The sequence below is a fragment of the Quercus robur genome, chromosome 3 (genome assembly GCF_932294415.1).
Source record: "Quercus robur chromosome 3, dhQueRobu3.1, whole genome shotgun sequence".
Lineage (NCBI taxonomy): Eukaryota > Viridiplantae > Streptophyta > Magnoliopsida > Fagales > Fagaceae > Quercus > Quercus robur.
Window position 1 is genome coordinate 20,816,842 of NC_065536.1, and position 24,942 is coordinate 20,841,783.

The 24,942-nt window shown below is 36.5% G+C and overlaps 1 protein-coding gene across 1 annotated transcript; it reads left to right on the forward strand.

Annotated features, from left to right (window-relative positions):
* The first annotated feature begins 11,252 nt into the window (after positions 1-11,252).
* LOC126717470 (mitochondrial outer membrane import complex protein METAXIN-like) lies at positions 11,253-17,347 on the forward strand. Its single transcript, XM_050419214.1, has 8 exons — positions 11,253-11,304; positions 11,779-11,856; positions 11,958-12,013; positions 12,137-12,182; positions 15,510-15,645; positions 15,779-16,020; positions 17,022-17,101; positions 17,190-17,347. The coding sequence occupies exons 1-8, from the start codon at positions 11,296-11,298 to the stop codon at positions 17,269-17,271; spliced, it is 729 nt and encodes a 242-aa protein (XP_050275171.1). The 5' UTR covers positions 11,253-11,295; the 3' UTR covers positions 17,272-17,347.
* Positions 17,348-24,942: the final 7,595 nt, after the last annotated feature.

Consider the following 24,942-nt stretch of genomic DNA (forward strand, 5'->3'; position numbering starts at 1 on the left):
TCTGTCTATTGAACTTTTGTATGCATGCTAGTAGGGGGAACAAGGAAAACAAAAATCCCAACACAGCAGCCATCTCAACACAGACTGAGCAGACCAAAAAAATTCCCAAATGAAACATGCAATTCAATTTTTTAGTTCTATACTATGAAGCACGGGTGCGTTTCGGGACTCGGGTGTAGGTGCAGGACTTGGCAATTTTTGAAAAAGTAGGGTGTGGGTGTGGCAGGACTCGACAATTAAAAAATTATTAAAAATATTTTTATTTATATTTTCTATATATTTTTACTATTAAAATATTCTTAAAAAACACATTACTATACCTTGATTCACAAAACAAAGAAAGAAGAAGGTAAGAAACACATTACTATGCCTCTGAGGTGAGAATTTCGGCTTTTGTAGCTAGATTCAAGGCCGATTTCGGCCTGTTTCAGGCCTGTTTTGGTCGTCGGCCGATACGACCCGATATGGTCGATATGGCTGATTCTGGCTGAATCAGCCCGGTTCAGCGCGAATTGAGCCGCATCGGCACGAATCAAGCCGAGTCAGCGCGAAACCGAGATTAAAAAAAAAAAAACACTCAGACACGGCACCGACGCGCGGGCAACCGCGTCGGACTCGGGTGCGGCACCCTCCCAGCCGCGTCCGTGCTTTCTAGGTTCTATAAACTATACAAGTAATAATTATCGCATACTCCTTATTACACAATTCAATTTTTTAGTTCTATAAACTATACAAGTAATAATTATCACATGCTCCTTATTACACACTCACCAAACACAAATTGCCACATGGACTAAAATCGCGTTTTCAAAAACACGATTTCAAAAGGAAGTGTGCAACAGTGTGAAATAAGATTTTCCGAACTATATAGAATTATATACGCCCAAATACTTTCAATAATAAAATCAACCAAATGACTTTAAATTTTGTAATCAATTTTAAATCCTGAAAGTTAAGAAATTTGTATTCAACCAATTAGAACACAAAGCTAAATCTAAAAGCCAAAAAACAGTAGTCAGTAGAGTAAGCTATTCTGAAATTTTCCTCAAATCCATCAACCATTTAACAAGAAAAAACTAATCCCATCAAGTCCAAATGTTTTTCCTCAACCCCATCTACCTGAAATTTTTTAATTCAAAATCTTTAAACCCTGTAAAGAAACAACAACAGCGGCAACAAATAAAGACTTTTGTAGGTTTTTCAACAAAACGGCAGCAACTTCTCATATTTTTTTTTCTTTTCCTTTTATCCCCTCCTTCTCTCTCGTATAACCCAACATGCAAAAGGCCCAAATCTATAAAATAAATTCAGGGGAAAAGGCCAAGGGGTAATGAAGAATGGTTACCTGAGATTTGGAGGCAGACAACGCAGCAAAGAACGGAGGCGGAGGGAGAGCAGAGAGATGGCTATGACGTGAAGGGTATTATAGGGAAGTTATTTTTTCGGTAATAGTTTTGTGGGGTTAGGTATTAGTTTTATTTGAACTGTTGCTGTTGTTGTAGCTGTAAGTTACACATTCATTGCCTGCAGAGGAAGAGGTGCTATTTAGATTCCATTTGAAAGTTCATAAGAGAATGGAATGAAATAGAATATATTTAAGTAAGAGAAAAAAATAGAATGAAATGAAATTAAGTAACCTTGATTAGATGTTTTAAACTAAAGGAATGAAAATTAATGAAATGTAAGTAATCCTGCTTGAGAGCAACATAGAGAGAATGGAATAGAATCATTTTATGACAATATTACTATTAGACTCCTATTTTAAAATAAAGGGGTTGAATATATAGGGGTATTTTGGAAGTTTTAGTAAAAAAATCATTAAATCTAATTTCATTCCCTCCTATTCCTCCCAATTTTGGAGAGAATGAAAATTTGAGATTTTAAAGGAATAAAGAGGAATGAGCGTTCTCTCCTACCCATTCAATTCCCTCTCACTTAAACTCTCAAATAAGGGAATGAACTTTTCATTCCCTCCATTAAAACTCCCAAACAAGAGGAGGGAAGAATATTCTAAAATTATTCTTTTTATTCCTTTTCATTCCATTCTATTCTCTCCTCCCAAGCGAAACCTTAGAAAACTTAATTCTTCTTTTGTTCCTAAATATAAAGCGTCACATAATCATTATTTTTAAGATTCACAGTTAGGGGTGTGCAGCCAACCCACCAACCGGCCAAAACCGACCTGACTCGATTTGACCCGCTGGGTTGGGTCGGTTTTTAGGGCTTGGTGGGTTGAGTTGGGTTACAATTTTTTTTTTTGATAATGAGTCGGGTTGGGTTTGGGTCATAAAATTTCAAACTTGCCAAACCTAACCTGACCCACCCATATATTTAATATATATATTTAAAATATATTATATAATTAATAAATTTTTTAAAATAACTAGCTCTTCCTATTCTATATAAATGCTAATTAGTTGACACAAACCCTAGTAAATTACTATTGTTGTTTAGTCATTAGTGTTATTTACCTTTAAGGAGTCACATTGATACTAATCTTTGGATTTTTTTTAATATATTTATATTTATATTTTTTTTCTACTCAATTTAATAATAATAAATTTGTCCAACCCATGGGTTCAACCCGACTCATGTGGGTTGGGTTGGACTTATGTGATGGGTTGAGTTGGGTTGATTTTTTTTTTACCCACCATTGTGAGTTGGATCAAAAAATTCCCTTAACTCGACCCGACCTGACCCATGCACACCCCCACTCACAGTTTGACAATTGTGTGGTTCATCAAAAAAAAAAAAGTATGACAATTATGTGGGAGTGAATCAGGAACTAGGATCAATATGCTTGTAATCCTTCACATCAAGAGCCCAACCTTTTTGAGAATTAGTGCAATAAATGCGGCAATTAAAGCCCAACCTCCTTCTTCTTCCCTAAAAAAAAAGAGTCTTCTCTCAAATATACTTTATGCAAATTTATTACATATGCCCTGCAAATTCTCGTATAATCAATAAAAAATCAACAAATCATTTATTACATTGTTTTGGTGGTGCTAATCATATTTTTGCCACTGGTAGGGGTGTGCATGGGTCATGTTGGGTTGGGTTAAGGGGATTTTTTGACCCAACCTACCATGGTGGGTCAAAAAAATTCAACTTAACCCAATTCATCACATAAGTCCAACCCAACCCACATGGGTCAAGTTGAACCCATGGGTTGGACAAATTTATTATTATTATTATCATTATTATTAAATTGAGTAGAAAAAAATATAAATATAAATATATTTAAAAAACCCAAAGATTAGTATCAATGTGACTCCTTAAAGACAAACAACACTAATGAATAAATAACAGTAGTAATTTACAGGGTTTGTGTGAACTAATTGGCTTTTATATAGGATAGGAAGAGCTAGTTATTTAAAAAATTTTATTAATTATATAATATATTTTAAATATATATATATATATATTAAATATATGGGTGGGTCGGGTTGGGTTTGGCGGGGTTGGAATTTTATGATCCAAACCCAACCCGACCCGCTATCAAAAAAAATTTTGTAACCCAATCCAACCCACCAAGCCCTAGAAACCGACCCAACCCGATGAGTTGGGTTGGGTAGGGTCAGTTTTGACGGGTTGGTGGGTTGGCTACACACCCTTATTTGCCACATTAATTTGATGCCTTTTGTTGTAAAATTTGTAGTTGTTCTATCATTTTCCTTGACAATATATCAAACACAAAATAAACATTTTTTTTTTATATAAATAAGATATTTTTATTGCAAAGAAAAAGAGAGCTATTTTGTGTGATATTTTGTTTAGAAAAATGCTAAAGATATTACAAATTTTACTACAAATTTTTTTTTTTTTAAATGATAGTATTTCATCTTTTATATAACAATTAAATCATTCATTAAAAGTCAGGTTTTAGTGGGTTTTTTTGCAAAATTATATCATTTTTCAAATAATTTTGTTAGTTAGCAACGTTTCTAAACTATTTATGAAACTAACATTTCAAGTTTAAGATACTCAAGTTCACTGTAGTAACTCGAGCCTAAGAAACTCGAGTTCTATGTTGGAATTTTGAAAATCAATTCTCATAGACTCGATTTCCTTTAAAAAAAAACAAAAAAAAAACCAAATCTTAAAATCAAATAAAACTAACTGATCTCTACACATAAACAAATTAATTCATGCAATTCAAAGAAAGAAGGGGGGAAAAAGAAGAAGAAGAAAACGAAGGAATAGGAAAACCTTTGCCTAAGCCTTCGTTGAGCCATGTCGCGCTGCTAGAGCCTTTGCCATTGAGTTCAATTTGAGCCAAGGGGTTTGGGTTAGGGAGATCTGGCTTCATGGGTTCAGTTCGAGCCTTCGTCGTCTAGGTTTAGTCTGAGCTACTGCCTGGGTTCAATTTGAGCTGTCGCTTGGAGCCTTCTTCATGATTTCCATTTTTGACCTCTCTGGGTGTTCGTGGTTTTGTTTTTGATCTCTTAGTGGGTTTGTGTTTCTGTTTATCTCTTTGCTGGGTTTGTGTTTATGTTTATCTTTTGCTAGATTTGTGTTTATCTCTTTGCTTCATTGTGGACTTGCGGTGTTCATTGTTACACTTTATAGAACTTGAGCTTCAAAGGCTTGATTTAGCACATCAAACTCAAGTTTATTACACTCGAGATTTTAATTTCCTAAATAGTTTTGAAAGCATGCTAACTAACGAAATTGTTATCATTTTGGTGTTAAATTGCAAAAAAAAAAATCTCGTTTTAGTCACATGACCTCTTACAGTGCTTAAAAGTTAAAAGCATAATCTATATATATTGTAAAATTGAAGCCTTTGACTTTTTTTTTTTACTTTTCAAGAGCTTGCCACATAGGATTTGAAACTCTCACAAATTTTCACATCATCAATATTTTATTTTAATTTTAAAACTAACCTTTCACAATTTGGATTTCCCATCCCCTCTGTCATCTATCTTTGTCTTTGGTCTTTCTTTCCCCTGCCACTCTCATACGCAAACCCTACATGGTAATACCCTGCAAGGGCATGACCATGGCTGCTATCTCTAACTTGGCTATTCTTTTTTTGGTTGAAATCAAGGAAACACCCTAGAAGTTCAAATAATACCACCGAGTTGTTATTAGGGTTTTTTCAATTTATAGGTTTTGTAAAGCGTGGAGCGACAAAATAGAGGGCTGTCTCTACTAGTCTACCATCGTTAGATAGTGGAACTACTACGGGTAAGACCCTAAAATTCAATCAAACCCTATTTCCTTACTGTATTCTTCTATATTGTAAAATTGACTTTTTTTTGTTCTTTCGATTGATGCTGATTACTATATTATACTGACAACATATATCATGTTAGGAATAAGAAATAATTGTTGTAATTCCTTTAGTTAGGTAGTTACCTAGTTGGTTGAGATTAGGATGAGTTAGTTAGGATTTGAGTACATGTAGCTTATTTAACTAATGGCTTAATTCATAGAGAACATGTTGAATTAACATATAGCACGTTTAACACATGGCTTAATTCATATAGCAATTCATATAGCACATGTTGAGTTAACTAGCTAATTATCTTGAGCTATATGGATCAATGACGTTAGAGCTAGTCTTTTATAAATACATGATTGTAATTCAACATTAGATATTGTCGGGGGCGAAAAAGTTTCCTTCCTGACAAATAAGATTTAAGTTGGGTCGGAGGGTCTAAACCGAAACTCGACGATGGGCTTGATGCACGGCCCAAAGGCTATCGGTGAAGATCCAAGAAGTCCACTATATTTTATGCCTTGAGCTTAGATTGGAACTATCAAGAGTGGCCCATGAACAATCCTTACAGCGAACACGTCAGCATGGTTGAAAAACATACTGTAAGAAATAACCCAATAGTAAAGTACTTCTACAGGAAACAGCCCAGCGGTAAAAATGTTTCTGCAAAAAAGGGCCCAGCTGTTAAGATACTCCTGCAGAAAACAGCCCAGCAGTAAAGTAAAATGAAATTAGTTACTTTACAGACTAAGGGAAACATCTATATTTTCAGACTCATCATCCGTTAACTCTAGAGAGGAATCTTCTAATACAATAATATGAGGGAAAAACTTTATAGTGACAGTTACATCATAACCATTGATAGTAAATGAGTAGATAAATAACATTGGTTCCATAATAACAAATAATGGAGAAGACTTAGTGTGAGATGAAGGGAGAGAGAGAGATCCCAGCTAGCGTAGCAAGATCATTATGGTGCCATGGCATGCTCATGAATATAATATATGTAGTGAGTAGAAAGATTCATTTGTGAGTAGTATGAGTAATGAGTGAGAGTGTATAGTAGTACTGCTGGAATATTCTGCTGGGGCAAGTAAGTGTTTATAAGCATAGCTATGAGAAAGTATTTGTGAGTTAGGAGCTGGGAGACTTAGTTTCTATGCTTGAAACTAAGAACTCAGAGGCTTTTTCAGAGTTTAGAGAAAGGTTAAATAGAAAGGTTAAGACAGAAACTTTTCTAGTGTAAGTATTAGTGCCTTATTAGCTGTTGAAGCATTAATGGAGAGCTCCATTTATATTAAGGTTTTCAGGGGGTGATTAGCAAATAATCTTTGCTGAATCTTCCTCAATCTCCAGAAAATGCTTAGAGAATCGTTCTTAAGATTTTTAGCTAAGAGTAGTAAGCTTAACTTTAGAAGTTTTCTGCTGTTTTGGGTAATCACAGCTGGGTTTCTGGCTTTAGCATTAAATGCTGATTAGTCTTGGCTGATGAGATTAGAGCATGCTTTAGGCTAATGATCTTAGATATGCTGCAACTAGAATCAGAGTTCCCTTGGGCAGATTGGACCACCCCAAGCTAGGTGTCAACCTTGGAGCCCTTGCTAAGAACTTTGTTGGGATCCCTTTTGGTGCCCTCCAAACCATATTTTCCTAAGTTTCCCCATTTGGGGTTCATGTGTTCATGAACCAGAAAATACATATTTTTAGTATGAAAATAAGTTGATTTTGTGTCGTTTCAAGAGCTTCACTGGCCTGGTCATAGCAGCTTTGTTTTCTTGACTGAATGAGTTGAAGGAGAAAGAAGTAACAGCTGGCTGAAGCTTTCCCAGCTTTTTGTCACATCACTTTCAGCTTTATGTCACTTGAGAGATGATAGGATTTCAGCTTGTGGAGGAAGGATTCATCCCCTGGTGGACACATGTCTGTTTTCTGACTGATTAGACATGTTGGGACCTGATGGGAAGGGGCTCCAGCTGTTTATTTATTGCTGAGATTTGGTTGACCAGTTCACGTGTTCTTCAATTGCTGAGATTTTTTTATGGGTTGGTCTGATCCAGTTGGGCTTTGTTGATAAGCTTGCTTGGGCTTTGTTAACCCTACAAAATGAGTAGTTTTGTCATAGGTGATATTCATGGGCTTTATAGTTTGGTTATGGAAATAATAGACATAGTTCCCATAAAATTTTGTCAAAGAGATATTCTTTTGAGAAATGAATAATTTGTATTTCCCATGAGTTGGGAATTTAACAAAGGTTGAAATAATATTTGAATTTAGTAAATATGTGCCAAAATAGCATTTGACCTTTATGAAATAGTTGCCAAAAGATTATTTGGGCTTTGCAAAAATAAGTGCCAAATTAACATTTGGGCTTTGTAAAAATAGATGTCAAATAAGAATTTGGGCTTTGTGAAAATAGATGCCAAATAAGAATTTGGGCTTTGTAAAAATGATTTTGAGATTTTGTAAAGTATTGCCGTGTAGCAACGGGCTTTGTAAATAATGTCGCATCATAGCGGTTTTTGTAAATAGTGCCGCATCGTAGCAGGCTTTGAATTTGCCACATCGTAGTGGGATATTTGGAATTAGCCACATCGCAGTGAGACTTTTAGAATTTGCCACATCGTAGTGGGACTTTTGGAATTAGCCACATTGCAGTGGGACTTTTGGAATTAGCCACATCGCAGTGGGACTTTGGAATTAGCCATATCGTAGTGGGATTTTTGGAATTAGCCACATCGTAGTGGGACTTTGGAATTTGGGTTTTTTTTGAGTTTTGCCCATAAGCCAAATGATGTTGGGCTTTGTGTGGGGATAGTGTAATTTGTGGCCCAATTTTGGTAGTGATATGATGAGCATATTTTGTGGAGAATTTAAGTTGGATGATATGTGGGATATAATAGGTAATATTTGTGAGAGGGGCCATGGCAATTTATGGGCTTGGGTACGGAGTATTTGGGAAGGCTCAATAATATGGAGAATATTTGGGTAATATATATGAGAAATATTTATGTGGATTTTAAATAATGTGTGGGCTCATGTGGGTATTTTGTGAGTGGGCCAATAAAATCAAGACCCGAAAATTTGTATCTCAACATTTAGCCCCTCGAGTCATGAGTGAGCAGTTTCTGCTTGGTCACACGTGCAAGTTTGAAATTTGGTAGCAATTATGAATAGTAGGCTTCTGCAACTTTCCCATGTCTTGTCATTTGCACCCTTCATGTTTACTAGTAAAGGGCTGGCCTTGGTTGTTTCTTCTTTTATTTGTTTTTGCTTGGATAAAAAACAGAGGGAGAAAGGTAGAGGGAGCATCTTTTCTTCTTCCTTTTCCTATTTTCGGCTAAGGGTGAGAAAGTAACACCAGCTTCAACCAAGGCTGGACTTGAAGTTTTAAAATTGTTAGCTGGGCATGACAAAGCCCAACCTGTGGCTTTAGTTAACCTAAAAGGCAAGGGCCCTTTAGTATTGCTTAACCCAATACACCCTTATGCTGAGCCTATGCGAAGGTGTTGGGCGAGTGTTCGAGAGGAAGTGGGTTGACATTGAGTGGAGCTTTTGAGGCAACGATGATTGATTTAGTGTTGGAACAGTGTGACAACTCCTCTACCCTCTTTTCTGGAGAGCTTTTTTAAGCACCTGTCTTTTGTGGTGGGTGATAGTTCTCATATTCTTTTTTAGCGTGATAAGTGGATTGGGGATTATTCTCTCAAAACTCTTTATCTTGAGTTAATTGTGTGTTTAGCCAGTAAGGAAAGCTTGTATTTTTGATATTTTGTGTTTTCCAATGGGTGGAAATGACAAATTGTGGAACTTAAGATTTTATAGGGATTTTGATGACTGGGAGTTAGTGGCTTCTAGGGCTGTCCACGGGTCGGTCCAGGTCAAGTTTGTGCCCAACTCGGAACCGACCCAACGGAATCAGGTTTTGGAAAAACTCACCCACCGCCGACCGTCGGAGTAAACGGGTCGGGCGGATCAGACTTCAATGGGTGCGCGGACGGGTCGGTCGGAGTCAAAGATCTGAGAAAACAGCAAAAAAATGACGAGGAAACTGCGAGAAAAGGTTAGAAAAACCCAAATCCGGCGAAAATCTCATTGGAATCTATGAGATTTCGCCAGATCCAGCGGCAATCTCACAGGATTCGATGAGATTTCGCTAGATTCGCTCAAAATTTCGTCAGATCTACATGAAATAGCACCTGAATCTGGGTTTTTTGGCCGAGATCTGGGTTTTTTATCGCTGGAATCTGGGTTTTTATCTTCGGAATCTGGGTTTTTCATCGGATTATGGGTTTTCGCAGGTCGGTTCGGGTTTTCCGAGTTTTTGGGGAGAGAAACCGAAACCGACCCGCCGGAGTCGGTTTTTGGTGGAGAAAATCCGCCGCCGACCGTCGGAGTAGCTCGGGTCGGCCAGTTTCGGATCAATTCCGATCGGATCTCCGGGTGGGTTGGGTCACCGGATATGTTTGGACAGCCCTAGTGGCTTCTTTCTCCTTTCTTCACTTGATTCAATCTTGGATTCTTGGGGGTGGTGGAAGCGATAGTCTTTGTTAGGGCCTCAAATGGAACTGGGAAGTTTGACACTCGGTCTTTTTACCATAAGATTTGAGATGTTTCTATTTCTATTTTCCTTTAGAAGGGCATTTGGAAAGTAAAGGTTTCTAAAAGGTTGACCTTTTTCATGTGGACAACAACTCATGGCCAGATTCTTACATTGGATAATCTTATGCTTCAAGGTCGCCCCTTGGCAAATCGTTGTTCTAATGAGGAATCTATGGATCACCTTCTTATTTTTTGTTTGTTAGCTAATTCTTTGTGGGTGCATATGCTTTAGCTGTTTGGGATTTATTGGGTCATGCTATGTTTTGGTTCCAATATTTGGAATTTGGTTCCAGGTTGTTTGATGTGGATTATTTGGACAGAACGTAATTGACATTCTTTTGAGGATGCTGAGAAATCTTTAGCCCAGTTGATAGATTTGTCCCAGCGGACTCTCTTAGACTGGTCTCGATGCTGTGGTCTCTAAGACTGTTATTCTCTTAATGATTTTCTATTGTCTCTTAGCATAGCTTTTTGAGTCCTTTGGTTCTCTATTTTTTGTGTTGTTTTTTGTTCATTATTGTGAACACCGTGTATTCATTCTTCTATTTCTTTTTTAATAATATTACTTTCTCACTTATAAAAAAAAAGTTTGTTGTCCGATTGTTTGTTGGTAGTTGGGCAATAAGAGGGACATGTGACAAAAAGAGGGACATAGGGCAATGATTCAGCTTTCAAGGAATAAAAATGGCTAAGTTAGTGAAGTGTGAGTTGGTAGTGCATAATAAATAAATTCATAGTTTCAGACATAGCTTTGACATTTAGTTTGAACTCAATACATGATTTTGAAGATTTAAAAGCGTGTCGAGTTCCCTTTTCATAGATAATATATTAAGAAACAATAGTGGTTTCTGTCTTTTGTTTTTGTTAGTAGATGATTGCATCTTAATATATTAAGAAATAATGATTTTGTGTGTTTGTCTTGGTTGATAGTTTGTTAGTACCATATAGATGCTTATTTGAAGTTTTTTTATTTTTCTTTTCCACTTATTTACGGCCCCCTAGCTTGAAATCTTGGGCTGGTTTGAGGTTTTTAGTGAATGCGGGTGGTGGAATTTCACGGTTTAGGGATTTCGGGCACACGCCTGACTGTTTGAGAGCTGGAGATTCTGGTCTCATTGAGGGGTTCATTTTGTCCTTTCAAAATTGTTATCCACCTATGCCAATAACTCTTTGCCATTGTCTATTATTTTTTAAATAAAATAATTAAGTCTAAGTTAGATACCATGTTAGCACTTCGTCACGCCAACTATGACATAAATTAACACACATAAATGAAAGGAAAGTTTAGGGATGAAAAATGAACTTTTAAAAATTTTCAAGGACAAAAATCAAATTTGTGAGATAGTTTAGGGATGAAAATGATATTTTACCTTTTAATGAATTTGTCACTCACCCTTTTCATGCAGTTTACCAAAAACTCTCTGGTCAACATTTGCGCGACTACTCTCACACTCCTCTTTGATCGATCGACAATGGCTAAGGTAAAAATGTACTTCCACAAAGCAATATTCTATTACCTTTGTTGTTGGGTTTGCTAAATTTTTTTTGTATAATGGCTATTACTTTAGTTTCTGGGTTTTTGGCTTCTCGGTTTAAATCCTTATTGGACAATGATTGCTTCTTTCCTCCATAACTTGTTCTTTGGCCTCTTGAATATGCTTTGTCCCTCTTTCCTCTTATGTTAAAAGTCAAAATAAATGAATGCGACATATTAGAAAACTTTTTTACCATCTTTTTTCAATGCCATAGACAAAGAACTAGAACCTAATTATGGACCCAAAATAGGATTGCAAAAAGCTTGTACTTGACAAGTTGATGGCTTATACAAAACTCTAGAGCTTCGGAGAGCAATATTGTTTAGAAAAGTTGTAGAGTGTTGTATTTCAAGTTGGTAGAACTACCATATTTTGTATTTGACCAAAAAAAATCCTAAATAAGATTATTTTGTTTTGCAGTTACCTAAACTTAGATTGGAAATTAAGAAGTTAAAGCAGAAAATTGAAGAAGAAGACTTGCAGATAGATTTGGAAAAGGTGACAATGAATATTCTTATTTATTTAATTAAATTAGTTGGATATGGCAACTAAGTGCATTGACTTTGTAAATGTATCTCTTAAATATTTTGTTTTAGCAGGTTTTTGTCAACAGTGTTCTTCATGAGAAACAAAATCGGAGAGCGGAAGCATATCGGTGTGTGTTTTTTTTTCTATGCCTGTGCTTAATCTTTTTGTATCAATTTTGTTTTTAGATTTTTTATTGATGTTGTTAAGGTTTGTAATGATTAAATTCTTATTGCAATTCTTATTTTTATAGGAAAGTGCACAATATGCCGCACAAGGATATTAAGCTGGAGGACCCGGTTAGTATATTTATAAATTTAATGTACTTTCACTTTCTAAATTTAACTCTAGCAAAAACTTGGGTTTGAATGCTTTGAAGGATTTGCTCTATTGGTTAGCCTTAACTGGAAGACTATTTGAACAAATCTTTTACAAGAAAGTGATAATCTTAGATGGAAGTTTTAAATTCAAACTTTTTGTGCCATTTCCTCCTCAATCTGTCATATCCTTAAGAAACATTGGATGAAATTTCTCACTGACAGAATGCTCCATTCCCAAAAAACATTGGATGGAATTCTGCTATAAAAGGGTAGATATTCTCTTCAGTGCTTAGCTCTAAGAACTTTAATTGGGAGATTTTGTAATCCTTCACAACTATTTAGCTAACAAGGCCTGATTCATTTAAGGCTACACTTGCACACCCCAGGCCTCCCTTTAGTTTAGAGAGTTAAAGTTTATCCTAGCTGATAAATGTATTTTCCATGTATTTTCTTTATGGCTCCACCAAAAATTGCAAACTACTCTTATCAATTTTGGCTGTGATTTGGTAGGAGACTGTATTAATGCACTGCCATATTAGATAAAACCAGTGATTGCTAAACCCCATGAAGAACTGTTAAACTGAATTTCCCAACTGATTCTATCATACACTTAGTTGAAATATATTTTCAAGATTTCAAATCATCTTACATTTCTTTCTCTTTCTAGTGCCTTCAAACAGTTCAGAAGCTAAAAGAATGTTAGAAGCCTATGAAAGAATGCATTTTGCATTGGGATAACAAAGTTGCTCTATGTCTGTTGACAATCACCTTGGATATCAGCTTATAGGAAATGTATTCAGGCTAAAATGTCAACAGTCAATCACACACTCAGGAGTTCTAGTTTTAGGGACAAAAGTTATGAAAGTTTTGTTTAGCTATTTGAGCAGGAAACCAGAATTAAGGAGGAAAACACAGCTTGAGTCATAGAATTATCCATAACATTAAAAAATGTTGATGGAAGAGCTGGAATTCTATCAGGTCCTGGAGCTTCTAAAGGTCTTATCTAATTAAGAGCACATAGGATTTTTTCCACAATGAACTCTGCATTAAGCACCCAGAGTTGTTCTTCATTAAGCATAGGTACATGTGAATTTGGTGCAACTGTTCAGTAATCCCGGGAACCTCTGCCCCTTCACTCCTGCCATTAATGCTTATATTTATATATATATATATTAAAAGAAAAGAAAAAAAAAGGGTAAGTCAGTCACTGTACAATTAAAAAAGGCATTAAACCAATCCAGGTTTCCAAATGCTTGGTCTATCTTCTTTAAGATACACTCATTCCCTGTCACTTGTTAGACCCAGTAAACTAAACCCCTTTATTCAGGATTACCAATAGCTCTGCTTGATTGATGCAATCCTGTAGGTCTGTTTAAATGATTACTTATCTTAGTCCTCCAAAAGTTGAATGAAGTCACCCTCACAAACCTTACCACCCTTAACCCTCTAAGACAATTATACTATGTTATCCCAAATAGGTTTCCTGTGAGCTCTTATTGAATGATCATACACAAAAGTATAATTCACTCAACCCATCATCAACCAAGTTATGGATTAATTAGATGGGACCCTACAAAAATGATTAAATTCATCATTTCTTAATAATTTATGTTTTTGGGACAACTGGTAATTTATCATGGTATAAGAGCCTGTGGTCTTGTTTTGAACCCTATCTCTACTCTGCCTCCAATTTAAAAAGTTAAAAATCTCACACGTTTAGCACCATTTATTATAGAGAACTCTAGGCCCACATGGGAAGGGGGCGTGTTAGAATACTAGTTAATCAATTAAATTCATCACTTCCAATCTGCTTAAGCATTTGGGAAAATTGGCAATTTATCATTCTATATAGTGTAGATGGTGAGAAATTCATCTTCTTTCCATGTGTAGTTAAGGCTTTTGCTAGGCTGTGTGATGTGGACATGATTAAACAAGTTTGTGGCCATGTGTTGTAGTTAGGAGGTTTGAATAATGTTTATGCTGGACATTCACTTTAAGTGTGTATTGGAAATGTGGCACAGATGAAGATGCAGTCCAAATGTTTGAGCAAATGTGTGAGATGGATTTGGTTTCATGTAGTGCAATGATATATGTGTTTTTGCTATCTGGGGATTACATAGGTTCATTAGTTACTTATAGCACAACGATTGGGGAATATGGTGTGTACCCAAATCGGGTATCTTACCCTTTTGGCTCTCTCTGCATGTTCTTTTTATTTTTATTTTTAATATGTAATAATGCTTCATTCAATAAAATTGAAAACATACAAAGGTCCAAAGCACACAGGCAGTCTACTATAGTAGAAACAACAAAACATCAAAACTAAGGTGCATGGAAAGTATGACTATCAAGAAAATCAGCCAAAAAATTAAAAGTAAAAACAACTGAAGCATTTGTACACTAGCATAGTGGAGGAAGGATAACTTCAAATCATGAATCAATATCTCACTTCCTACAAAGGTATGAGCATGTAAAATGTATTTGAAAAAATAGGTAGATAAAATAGATATGTGGGTTTTCTTAGAGAAAATTTGAGTGAGAATTTGGAGATATTGGAGATACTCTTAGAGATACAACTTTATTCTTCTTGCCAAAATGCAGTGGGTTAAGGTTAGCTGTGTATGGGAGGGAGGATTACAATGCTGATGTTAAACCACAAAGTGAGGGTTGTTGCACTAATCGGTGAATAAGGAGATAATTTGGATGTTGTTTTCTTACAATCTGATGAGTAAGTGCTTTTGCCATAACATCCTTTCAAAGAGTTGGTAAGGCAGAAGTTTCTTCTCTCTACTCTCACCTCATTCAAATCCTCTTGGCCTAATGGTGATGCTAAGATTCTGGTGAAATGATTCAAAGACAAAGACAAAGTGGTGCAACAGCAATGTTGCACACTTGAAACAAAATATAAATAAGCATTAGCAATGATGCAGCTTGTTAAGAACTTTAGTTTCACCCTTAAGGGGCTGGCTAACAGCAAGACTCTAGTTTCACCCTTAAGGGGCTGGTATATGTTAGCTTTCTCACTGATTGTGTCCAGCCATCATAAAGCTCATTTGTGCTTTTGCCATAACATCCCTAGTAAAGCTCATTTGTAAAGTTGACGTAAACATGATGGCCTTTCTAAGGTTGGAGTTGATTCAAGCCACATAGAACAAGTTCAAAATTTTCTAATTATTGTTTTTTAGCTACTCCATTGTAAGTGCTTTCGAGGACCAAAAACGTTTATATTATAATTTGTATTTTAGTTAGTCTTTGTCTCTATTTATGTTGCTCATTATTGACAAACTCCTATTTTTCAAATGCAAGGGTGAACTTCTTTTGCTGTGCACACAGAAGCATCCAACACTTCCTACACATTGTCCAGATAGCCTAGCAATGTTGAGCTATCTGGTACTTGCAGGAGTGGATTTTGCTTTGATCCACGATTCTCATGCCCTCCAAGGTTATTTATGTTTTAGATTTTCCTTTTGGACATGTTTTAGTTAGTTTCTTCAAACTCATGTACAATATGATAAATATATCATTATTTTAATCACCCATATTTCAAATCTTATGAGGGTGTTATTTGTTTGTAGATTTGGTACCATATGTACAGTATGGTCCTTTCATCGCCTTTCATGGTGATAAAGGGGGAGCTCTTCAAACGTTGATTGAAGAAAAAATTATAGATTTAGACAATGGACTTGAAGAGCCATCTTCCATCAATTTGAAGATTGGTACGGAAATAGTTCGTGGAGAACTAGCAAATGCATTGACCAAAGAATTAAAGAATATGGGCTTGGTCAACAAAAAAAGGAGTGCATTTGCCTTGCAAAAGGTTTGCTTCCTACTATTTAGATTGCAATATGGCCAGCTGATCTTGACCTCCCCAATTCAAGATTTTTTCTTTTGGTTGGACTATTCAAGATGTGATGTGCAATATTCTGTTGTAAATTAACAATTGAATTGTGACTTTCACAATTGGGCCTACTGACATAAAAATGGGTCAATGTTTGTTTGGTTTGAGTTTTTGGCAACCCAACCCAACTCAAATACTGTCAAATTTGTGATACTATACATTAAATATATGCAAAATCTTAAGCCATTGTACTAGACCCTTGGTGTAATCACGATACAAGTCTAATTCAAATTGTTCTTGAAATTTTTGTAATATGTTTGCTGTTTGTCTTTGAAATTGTTTTCATTAAGCATTTTCTTCTTGCATGTTAAAGCTAGACTCAGCATATAGCTTTATTGTTGTCATTATTATTATTATAACTTGAGGTAGCTCTCTTCTTTTCTTAAACCCCCTTCCATGATATGGGAGGGAGCAGAACTTAAATATAAATCCTTTATACCTAAAACTTAGGGTATAGTTCTCAAGTAACCTACCTTAGGCTTCTTAATTAAATTCAATCATGTGACCATATGACTAATAAATGACATAGTTAAATTTAATTGTCCATGAAAAAGCTAACATTGTTTTAAGTGCACTGGTCAATATAATTATATGGTTGAATTCAATTGGGGGACCTAAAGTACAAAATTATACCTAAGTTTTGCCTATCATTTATTTAGCAATGAGATTTACCGGTTAAACAATTATAATTGATTGAAAAGTTGGTAAATGAGGCATTTAGACATAATTTAAAAGATTTAAGTAGTAGCTTGGATTGCCTTTAAGATTCTTAGGGCTCAGCTTGGGTTAGCCTTTAGATGGTTTACAAAATTTACAATCTTACTAACCCATTTTAAGCTCTAGACTGTTGTTATCTTAGGTTGGCTTTGGCTTTACCAATCCCCATTGTAGGTTTATTCTTTTGAATAAATGATTATCAGATATACGACAACATTTTATCCACCACATACAAAGTTCTATCAAATATGCTACAGGATCGGACCTTTTTCTTCGGAGATAGGTACATAAACACCTTGACAAATGTATTGTGAAAATTCCTTTCAATTGCTTTCAGCTGCTATTTTTAACTTCATTGTTCTTCTGAACAGGCCAACCAGCTTAGATGCACTATTCCTTGGGCATGCACTATTTGTTTTACATGTTCTCCTGGTTAGTTACTCAACCTTTTAACTTGTGTTTTTGTTTAAGGCTATGTATGTCCTTTTTTCTTTTCAAGACATTGCAATGTATGGATGTTTTAAGAAAGGATTTATTTAATGACATGCATTAACTGACTACAAATTTTCTGTTATATGGGAAATTGGTGGCTATTTGATTCTGTTTTAAGTGCAACTTGACAGTGGACTATTAGGTTTGAGTTTCAGGTTCAAAAAAGTGGCAACATTATGAGTTTGCCTTTGGTTGGACCAAGAATTTGATCTTACTTGGAGTCGACTCCCTGTCATAATTAAAAAAAAAAAAAAAAAAAAAAAAAAAAAAAAAAAAAAAATTAAATACCAAGGCCACCAATGGTTGATCTTTCAGTTTCAACCAGCATGTATTTGCCAGATAAAGACATGGTAAACCAAACAATTGGTTTGACCTTCCACAATCTGTCCTTCACAAAGATTTAATCACATAACTCTTTGAGAGGAAGAAATCGAGAGATAAACAATGCACATCTTTATTTATTTATTTTCCTTTAAAATGGCTGTAGATGGAAGACCTCACAAACAGTTGGTTATTACATTCCTAACGTTTTAGATTTTGAAAAAACTACACTATTAGTCCTTAAAGTTTACTTGTGATTGCAATTAGTTCTTCAAGTTTTAGGTGAGTACTATTGGTCCCTCAAGTTTAAAAAAGGAGCGTCGTTAATCCTTTTGTTAACTGTTGTAAGTGCTATTGCCTATGTGACTAACAAAACAATAATGTGTCATTTTTAATAGAAGTATTTTACAAATTAACGTGTAAATCTATATAGTAATAGTCATGTTGGTGAATTTGCCACGTTAGCAACTTAGCATGTAAGTCATTATTTTTTATTATTTGGTTAAAAACATTTTCAAGCCGTGTATTTCCTTTGAGTCCATGACCCACCAAAAGCTTCCTATTCCTCTTCCTCTTCCTCTTCTCCCAATAGATCTCACTGCCTCTGTTGCTGACATTAGCCACATTTCCCTTTAATCCAAACAGTAGTCGTCGTCGCTGCATCAACTAGCACAGGAATCCCTCTGTCCTAAGCCAATCTCATGGATCTCTACGCTTCTTTGTTCTTAAGCTTTGTTTCAGTGTTTCCAATGCTTCTATAATTAACATGAAAAGGGTATAAATCTGTTTCATTAGAAATCTTTAATTTTATTTACCCCTCCAATCAATACTCGTGGTGTTTTATTGTACAGATCTAAGTTTGGGTGCAGGATTTCCTTTTATTGTGTTAGGAATTATGGTTAATGAATCCAAATGAGAGAGAGAGAGAGAGAGAGAGAGAGAGAGAGAGAGAGTTTTATAAGACTTTGTATGCTTAAAGGAGGATCTCTCCAACTCAGTATTCACACTTCACAATCAGATTTTTATTGGCTTTGAGGTGCTCTGATAGCCCGAGTGCCTAATTGGTGAATTGAAAGGCGGTGGTGAAGGAGAATGGGACTCGCTAAAGCAAATCGATTTATTTTATTTTATTTTATTTTTTATTTTTTTTATTTAATAAAATCAATTAAAGATTACATGGCAACTTTATAATTAAAGAGTTTTACTAACGTATGCCCTAGCAGGACATACATTAGTAAACCATTTTATAAAACTTTTTTATGGAAAAATGAGAAAGTAACTATTGGTCTTGATAAATTTTTTTTTTTTTTCAATTTTTTATAAAAAAAACTTCCTAAAATGGGTGATTAGTTTACCCTCAGGGCTAAAATTAACCAGACCAATAATTAAACACCTAATGTGGCATTTCCCACTTAAGTTGTCACGTCAATTTGTAATTCCACATCACTGTTCCATTAGCTACTAAGCAATAACACTAACATTAATTAACAATAATGCTCACTTTTTAATAGACCAATATCACTCATATGGTAAACGTTTAGGACCAACAGGGGAATATTTTATTCATAAGTGTTTACCCACATGTTGCCCACCCATATAGACAAATACGTCAAATACCACTTGCTTTAGATTAAAAAAAAATAATAATAAAAAATTGATCTTACAAAGTTTATTGAAATTTCAATTGTGAACCATTGGAGAGTCATTTGTAGTTCACACTTGGAACTCTACCAACAAGACCAATAGGAACCCTATCATCAACCAATAGGCCAAGAAAGATTGAATGGACATAGAGGGAACGGGGTCTAGTTAAGTTTTCAGTGTGAAGTCTTTAGTTCATTCGATCAATGACAAGCAGAAGAAGCGTAAGCTCCCAAACCTTTCCTTTTCTGATGATCATTGTGACAAATAGATTCCTTGGATAAGTGGAAAAATGCCATTCATTTCTCTTTTAAAGAGTTTGTCCTACTTATAGTATCATTCCTCCGGCCTATGGAAATTCATGTTTTTATTAACCAACAACACATCACCTTGTTGAAATTCATGTTTTTATTAACCAACAATACAAGCACTCTGTTGGAACTCTAAAAAGGTTATTCAATCCACTAGTACGGATCACTTGCCGATTTGTGATCAAACAAAACTATACCTGAAGAATGGGATACATATTTACTGACTTGGCATCTCCTTTACTCAATAATGCCTTTGCTTCATGATGCTACTTACCAATAAGAATAGGAAAGAGACACTACCTTTTTGAATGGAAGAAGCTAAAGGGGTGAACGAGCGCTGCAAAGTGGTTATGGAGATTTGGGATTGAGAAGGATTCCCTTTGGAGACAAGTGATAGAGATGAAATATGGACGTGTGTGGGGGGGCTGGTTTACCAGATCTATTAATGGTCCTTACGGTGTTGGTTTATGGAAGAGTATTAGTCAAGGTTGGCCTTCTTTCTCACGCCATATTCGGAATGATATTGGTGATGGGTCTAGGGTGAAGTTTTGGCAAGACCGTTGGTGTGGAGATACACCTCTTGCAATTAGCTACCCTGACCTATTCAGATTCTGCAGGAATAAGGAGGCTAGTGTGGCTGAACTTATGAAATCCCCCAATGGAGTCCTCTTTTGGGATGTGAACTTCTTTAGAGGTGTGCATGTTCAGGAATTAGAGGCTTTGTCAAACTTCATGGAATCCACATACGGTTCTTCAATAAGGGGGTTTGGTGAGGATAAGATGTGTTGGATTCCTAGCAAAGATAAGGGGTCCTTGGTGAAGATTATTATAGAATTTCAGCTGGTCCTACTATCTTTGGTTTTCCTTAGAGAAGTATTTGGAAGCAAAAGATTCCCTCTAGTGTAGCTTTCTTTGTATGGATTGTTGCCTTAGGGAAATGCTTGATGATTGATAACTTATGAAAAAGGAAGTTGTGGATTTTGGATTGGTGTTACATGTGCAAGAGTAATGGTGAATCGGTTGACCATCTCTTCCTTCACTGTTCCGTTGCTATGGATCTATGGTCTATGGTTTTGGGTTTATTTGGAGTATCTTGGGTTATGCCGCATACTGTTTTGGGGCTGTTAGGGTGTTGGCAAGGCAGATTTGGTCGTCATCGAAATGGTTTTATATGGTCCATTGTTCCTCATGGCTTAATTTGGTGTCTTTGGAGGGAGAGAAATAGTCGTTGTTTTGAAGATATTGAGAGATCTATTCCGGACCTCAAGCTTTTCTTATTACTTATTAAAAAAAAAATAATAATAACGAGCCGTAAGAAAGAAAGATGAGCAGAGCATTCCTTCTGCTGGTCTAACAAGATAATTAAAATATTTTTAAGACAGTCGTGTTGCAAAAGGGCCTGCAAAGCATGTCAATTTGAGTTCTTAATTGAAAACCACTGCAGGTATTAGGAAAACTGAGAGTAAACCTAGGTTTCAATTAGCAGATATTAATTCAATTTTTGTCTTGGAAGTTATATATATGTGTTTGGAGGCAACCTTTTCTTTTAACCTTTTAGCTTATTTTCTTAGAGCATTAGCATCTGTGGTGCTAAAAAAATATGCATTTAGCACCCCTATAAGCTACTTTATCTACTTTAACACATCATTTCACAACACGCCCTACATCCCATCTCCTATTATACCATCCAACACATCAAAAATATCCTAAAATAATCTTTACCGTATGACCAGAAAAATAAAACAAAACCTAGTGGTCCACACCACCCCCACAACTTGTGCCAAAACCACAACCCACAACATGCAACCCACTGCCACCCAAACCGTAACCCACTGCCACCCAAACCGCATCCTACCACCACAATTGCAACCCACCACCACCACAAATCCCAAAAAACCAAATCTAACCAAAAGCCCAAAAAAAAAAAAAAAAAACCCACCACCACAGCATCGTCACCGTCAATGTTGCCGCTAGCAACCACTGTATCAGATCTCAGAAATCAAGACCCACAACCACCATAGCAAACTTGTTGGCAACTGGCAACCCAACAACCCAACCACCACAACCTGATTAGAGAGAGAGGAGATGGCCAAGAGGAGAGAAGAAAAAGGAATTTAAAAATGAGTAACACCTGCTACAGTGACCTGCTACTAGTAGCAGTTCCTGTAGCTAGCTTTCAAATTTTTTAGATAAAACACCATGGATGGAGCATTTTTTTGGTGCTTGGGTTGCTACAATAGCTTTTTTTTTTTTTTTTTTGGGGGGGGGGGGGGTGTGGTTGGCAACAAATAAGAAAAATTAGTAAAAATCCAGAGGCATGCACTTTGTTTGATGAAAAACATATGTTGATGATACCTCAGGTCTTTTAATCTTCCATCAGATACCACCTAGTTGTAAATTAGATATTGAATTAGATATTGAGAAGGCCTATGACCATGTGAACTGGGAGGCTTTACTTGCTCTGTTGAAGAGAATGGGATTTGGGATAAGGTGGTGTAGGTGGATCCGCACATGCATATCTACTGTCCAATTCTCAGTCTTGTTTAATGGGTCTCCAGCTGATTTTTTTGGGAGTTCGAGGGGATTGAGACAAGGGGACCCGCTATTTCCCATGTTGTTTCTGGTTATGATGGAGGTCTTCAGTAAGATGATGAAAAGAGCTGAAGGGGCTGATTTACTTCGAGGCTTTAGGGCTGATGGTAGACGGGGTGAAGGGATATGTGTCTCTCATCTTTTGTTTGCGGATGATACAATTTTGTTTTGTGATGCAAATGAGGAGCAGATTCTACATGTTCGGATGCTTCTTCTTTGTTTCGAGGCAGTGACAGGTTTAAAGGTAAATGCATTGAAGAGTGAGATGGTTCCCATTGGGGAGGTTCCTAATATCCATTTCTTGGCAGAGATTTTGGGATGCCGGATTGGGTCTTTGCCTATGACCTATCTTGGTATGCCATTAGGGGCGTCCCATAAGTCTCCTACTGTTTGGAATCCTATCTTGGAGAGAATTGAACGCAAGTTGGCCGGTTGGAAGAAGTTGTATTTGTCTAAAGGTGGAAGACTAACGTTGCTTAAAAGCACATTAGCTAGTCTGCCCACTTATTTTTTATCTCTTTTTACCATCCCTACTCATGTGGCCAATAAAATTGAGAGATTGCAAAGGGATTTCTTATGGGGGGACTCCAAGACTCATTTGGTGGGATGGAATAAGGTGTGTGCACCTTTGGAAAATGGTGGGTTAGGAGTAAGGAAATTAACAACCTTCAACAAAGCCTTACTAGGGAAGTGGTTATGGCGGTTTGGGCTTGAAGAGACAAGGCTTTGGAGAAGAGTTGTAGCTCTCAAGTTTGGGGAAGAATGGGGGGGATGGACTTCCAAGCTAGGTAGAGGGGCTCATGGGTGTGGCTTGTGGAGAAGTATCCGCATGGGGTGGGAGGATTTTAGAAAAAATATTCGCTTTGTGGTAGGGGCGGGAGATAGAGTTAAACTCTGGACAGATCAATGGTGTGGGGACTCTCCACTTCACTTGACCTTTCCGAGTGTGTATGGGATTGTTTCTAATAAAGAGGCATCGGTGGCCTCTTCTCTTGAGCGGTTGGGGATAGAGGATCGGAGAAGTTGGAATGTCCTTTTTATTCGGAGACCAAATGATTGGGAAATGGGTGTTGTGGATGAATTTCTCCGCACTTTGGGTGCAAATCTTCCCCCCATTGTGAATGGTGATCGTATGCGATGGAAGTTGACAAAGAATGGGGCTTTTAATATCCGCTCGTTTTACAATAAGTTGAGAAACCCCTTGCCCATTATCTTCCCTTGGAAAGGTGTTTGGAAGGTTAAGGCTCCTCGGCGTGTTTCCTTCTTTGTGTGGACTGCTGTATGGGATAGGATCCTTACAGGTGACAATTTGAGGGGTAGAAGGATGGTTTTTGTTGACTGGTGTATCATGTGCCGTTGTAATGGGGAGACGGTGGATCATTTGTTACTTCATTGTGATAAAGCTTATCGACTGTGGAGTTTGGTGTTTAGATCTTTTGGGATCTTTTGGGTCTTGCCAAGATCGGTTGCGGATACTCTATTTGGTTGGTGGAACTGGCCTGGAAAGCATGTGTCTAGCATTTGGAACTTAGCTCCATTATGCTTGATGTGGTGTCTTTGGAGGGAGCGAAACAGGAGGACTTTTGAGGACATGGAAAGTTCGGATGACTAGTTATTGGCCTCTTTCAGTGGCTCTTTGTTTGACTGGTCTAGGGCCTGGGGACTCACCTCTAGTGATTCCCTCCCTTTGTTCCTTAGTTCTCTCTTGTATAATTAGTCTCCTCTCCTTTCTCTCTTTTTTCTTTTTTCTCTCTTTCCAATTGTACTTTTCTATTTGCCTTATGTTTTTCTGCATAAGGTAGTTTCTTCAATATATATCTTTATTACTTATCAAAAAAAGATACCACCTAGTTGCATCAATGTTGCCAATTATGCCAGACGCACTGTTTTGGTGGGAAATGGAACAAACTAGTGCAGCTACCTTTACATCAGGAGATACATGGTTGTATAAACCCAACTGAAACAAAACGGTGTACTTGTGGCTGTCACCTCCAAGGAGCAGCTAAAGGAGCTGTCACTTTGTCATTTATAAACCTGAGTGTGTCCTGCCTCAGATCGGGGTTACATATCTGTAATTTTTCAGTTTCATCTATATGATTGTGTTTGTACCAATAATATGCCTCATGCTTCTAATGATGAAATGTAATGCTATGCATTAAATTCCCCATGCTATTTTGTATTGCTTGATATATACATAGGTGGTCAAGTCTTGTCTTCTTTTTTTATAGGGTACTTGTTGGGTTGATAAAAACAAGTTCAACATCTAAAACATCAAACAAATGAAACAATTTTTTTTTTTTTTCCCACCAATATTTAGAATAAATCAACCATCACCATCCAGTTCATATACAGATCCAAGTATTGAACAATGCCCCGCTTGAGATAGGTGATAATATGGAAATTTACAAATCTTCTTCATATCCTCAGTCAATTAAGTTGGCATGTAATGTCATGACATTAGTGGACTTTAAAAAAAGGACCCAAATAATTTATTAGTTTTATGAAACAGTGCTGGCAGACTTTCAAAAAGCAACATAATTTATTAGTTCCATTAAACAGTGCTAATCAAGTTGATTGGGTAGTAGATAGAAACAATTCAAACCACTTTTCCACTTTGGACCCTCTTTTCCTACATTGGTAGGTAATCAACTCTACCCCATACTTGTGTACCATGCATCGCAATCATTCTTAAAGAGGTTATAAATTGATTTACTCACCACTGTAAGATTCATTTGTTTGACAGGAAGGGTCAGTTCTATTTGCGAAG

Excerpts from the sequence above, each read along its gene's own strand:
- LOC126717470 (XM_050419214.1), top strand. Across the intron at positions 12,014-12,136 it reads CGGAGAGCGGAAGCATATCG|GAAAGTGCACAATATGCCGC; the intron begins GTGTGTGTTTTT and ends TTATTTTTATAG. Across the intron at positions 15,646-15,778 it reads CGATTCTCATGCCCTCCAAG|ATTTGGTACCATATGTACAG; the intron begins GTTATTTATGTT and ends ATTTGTTTGTAG.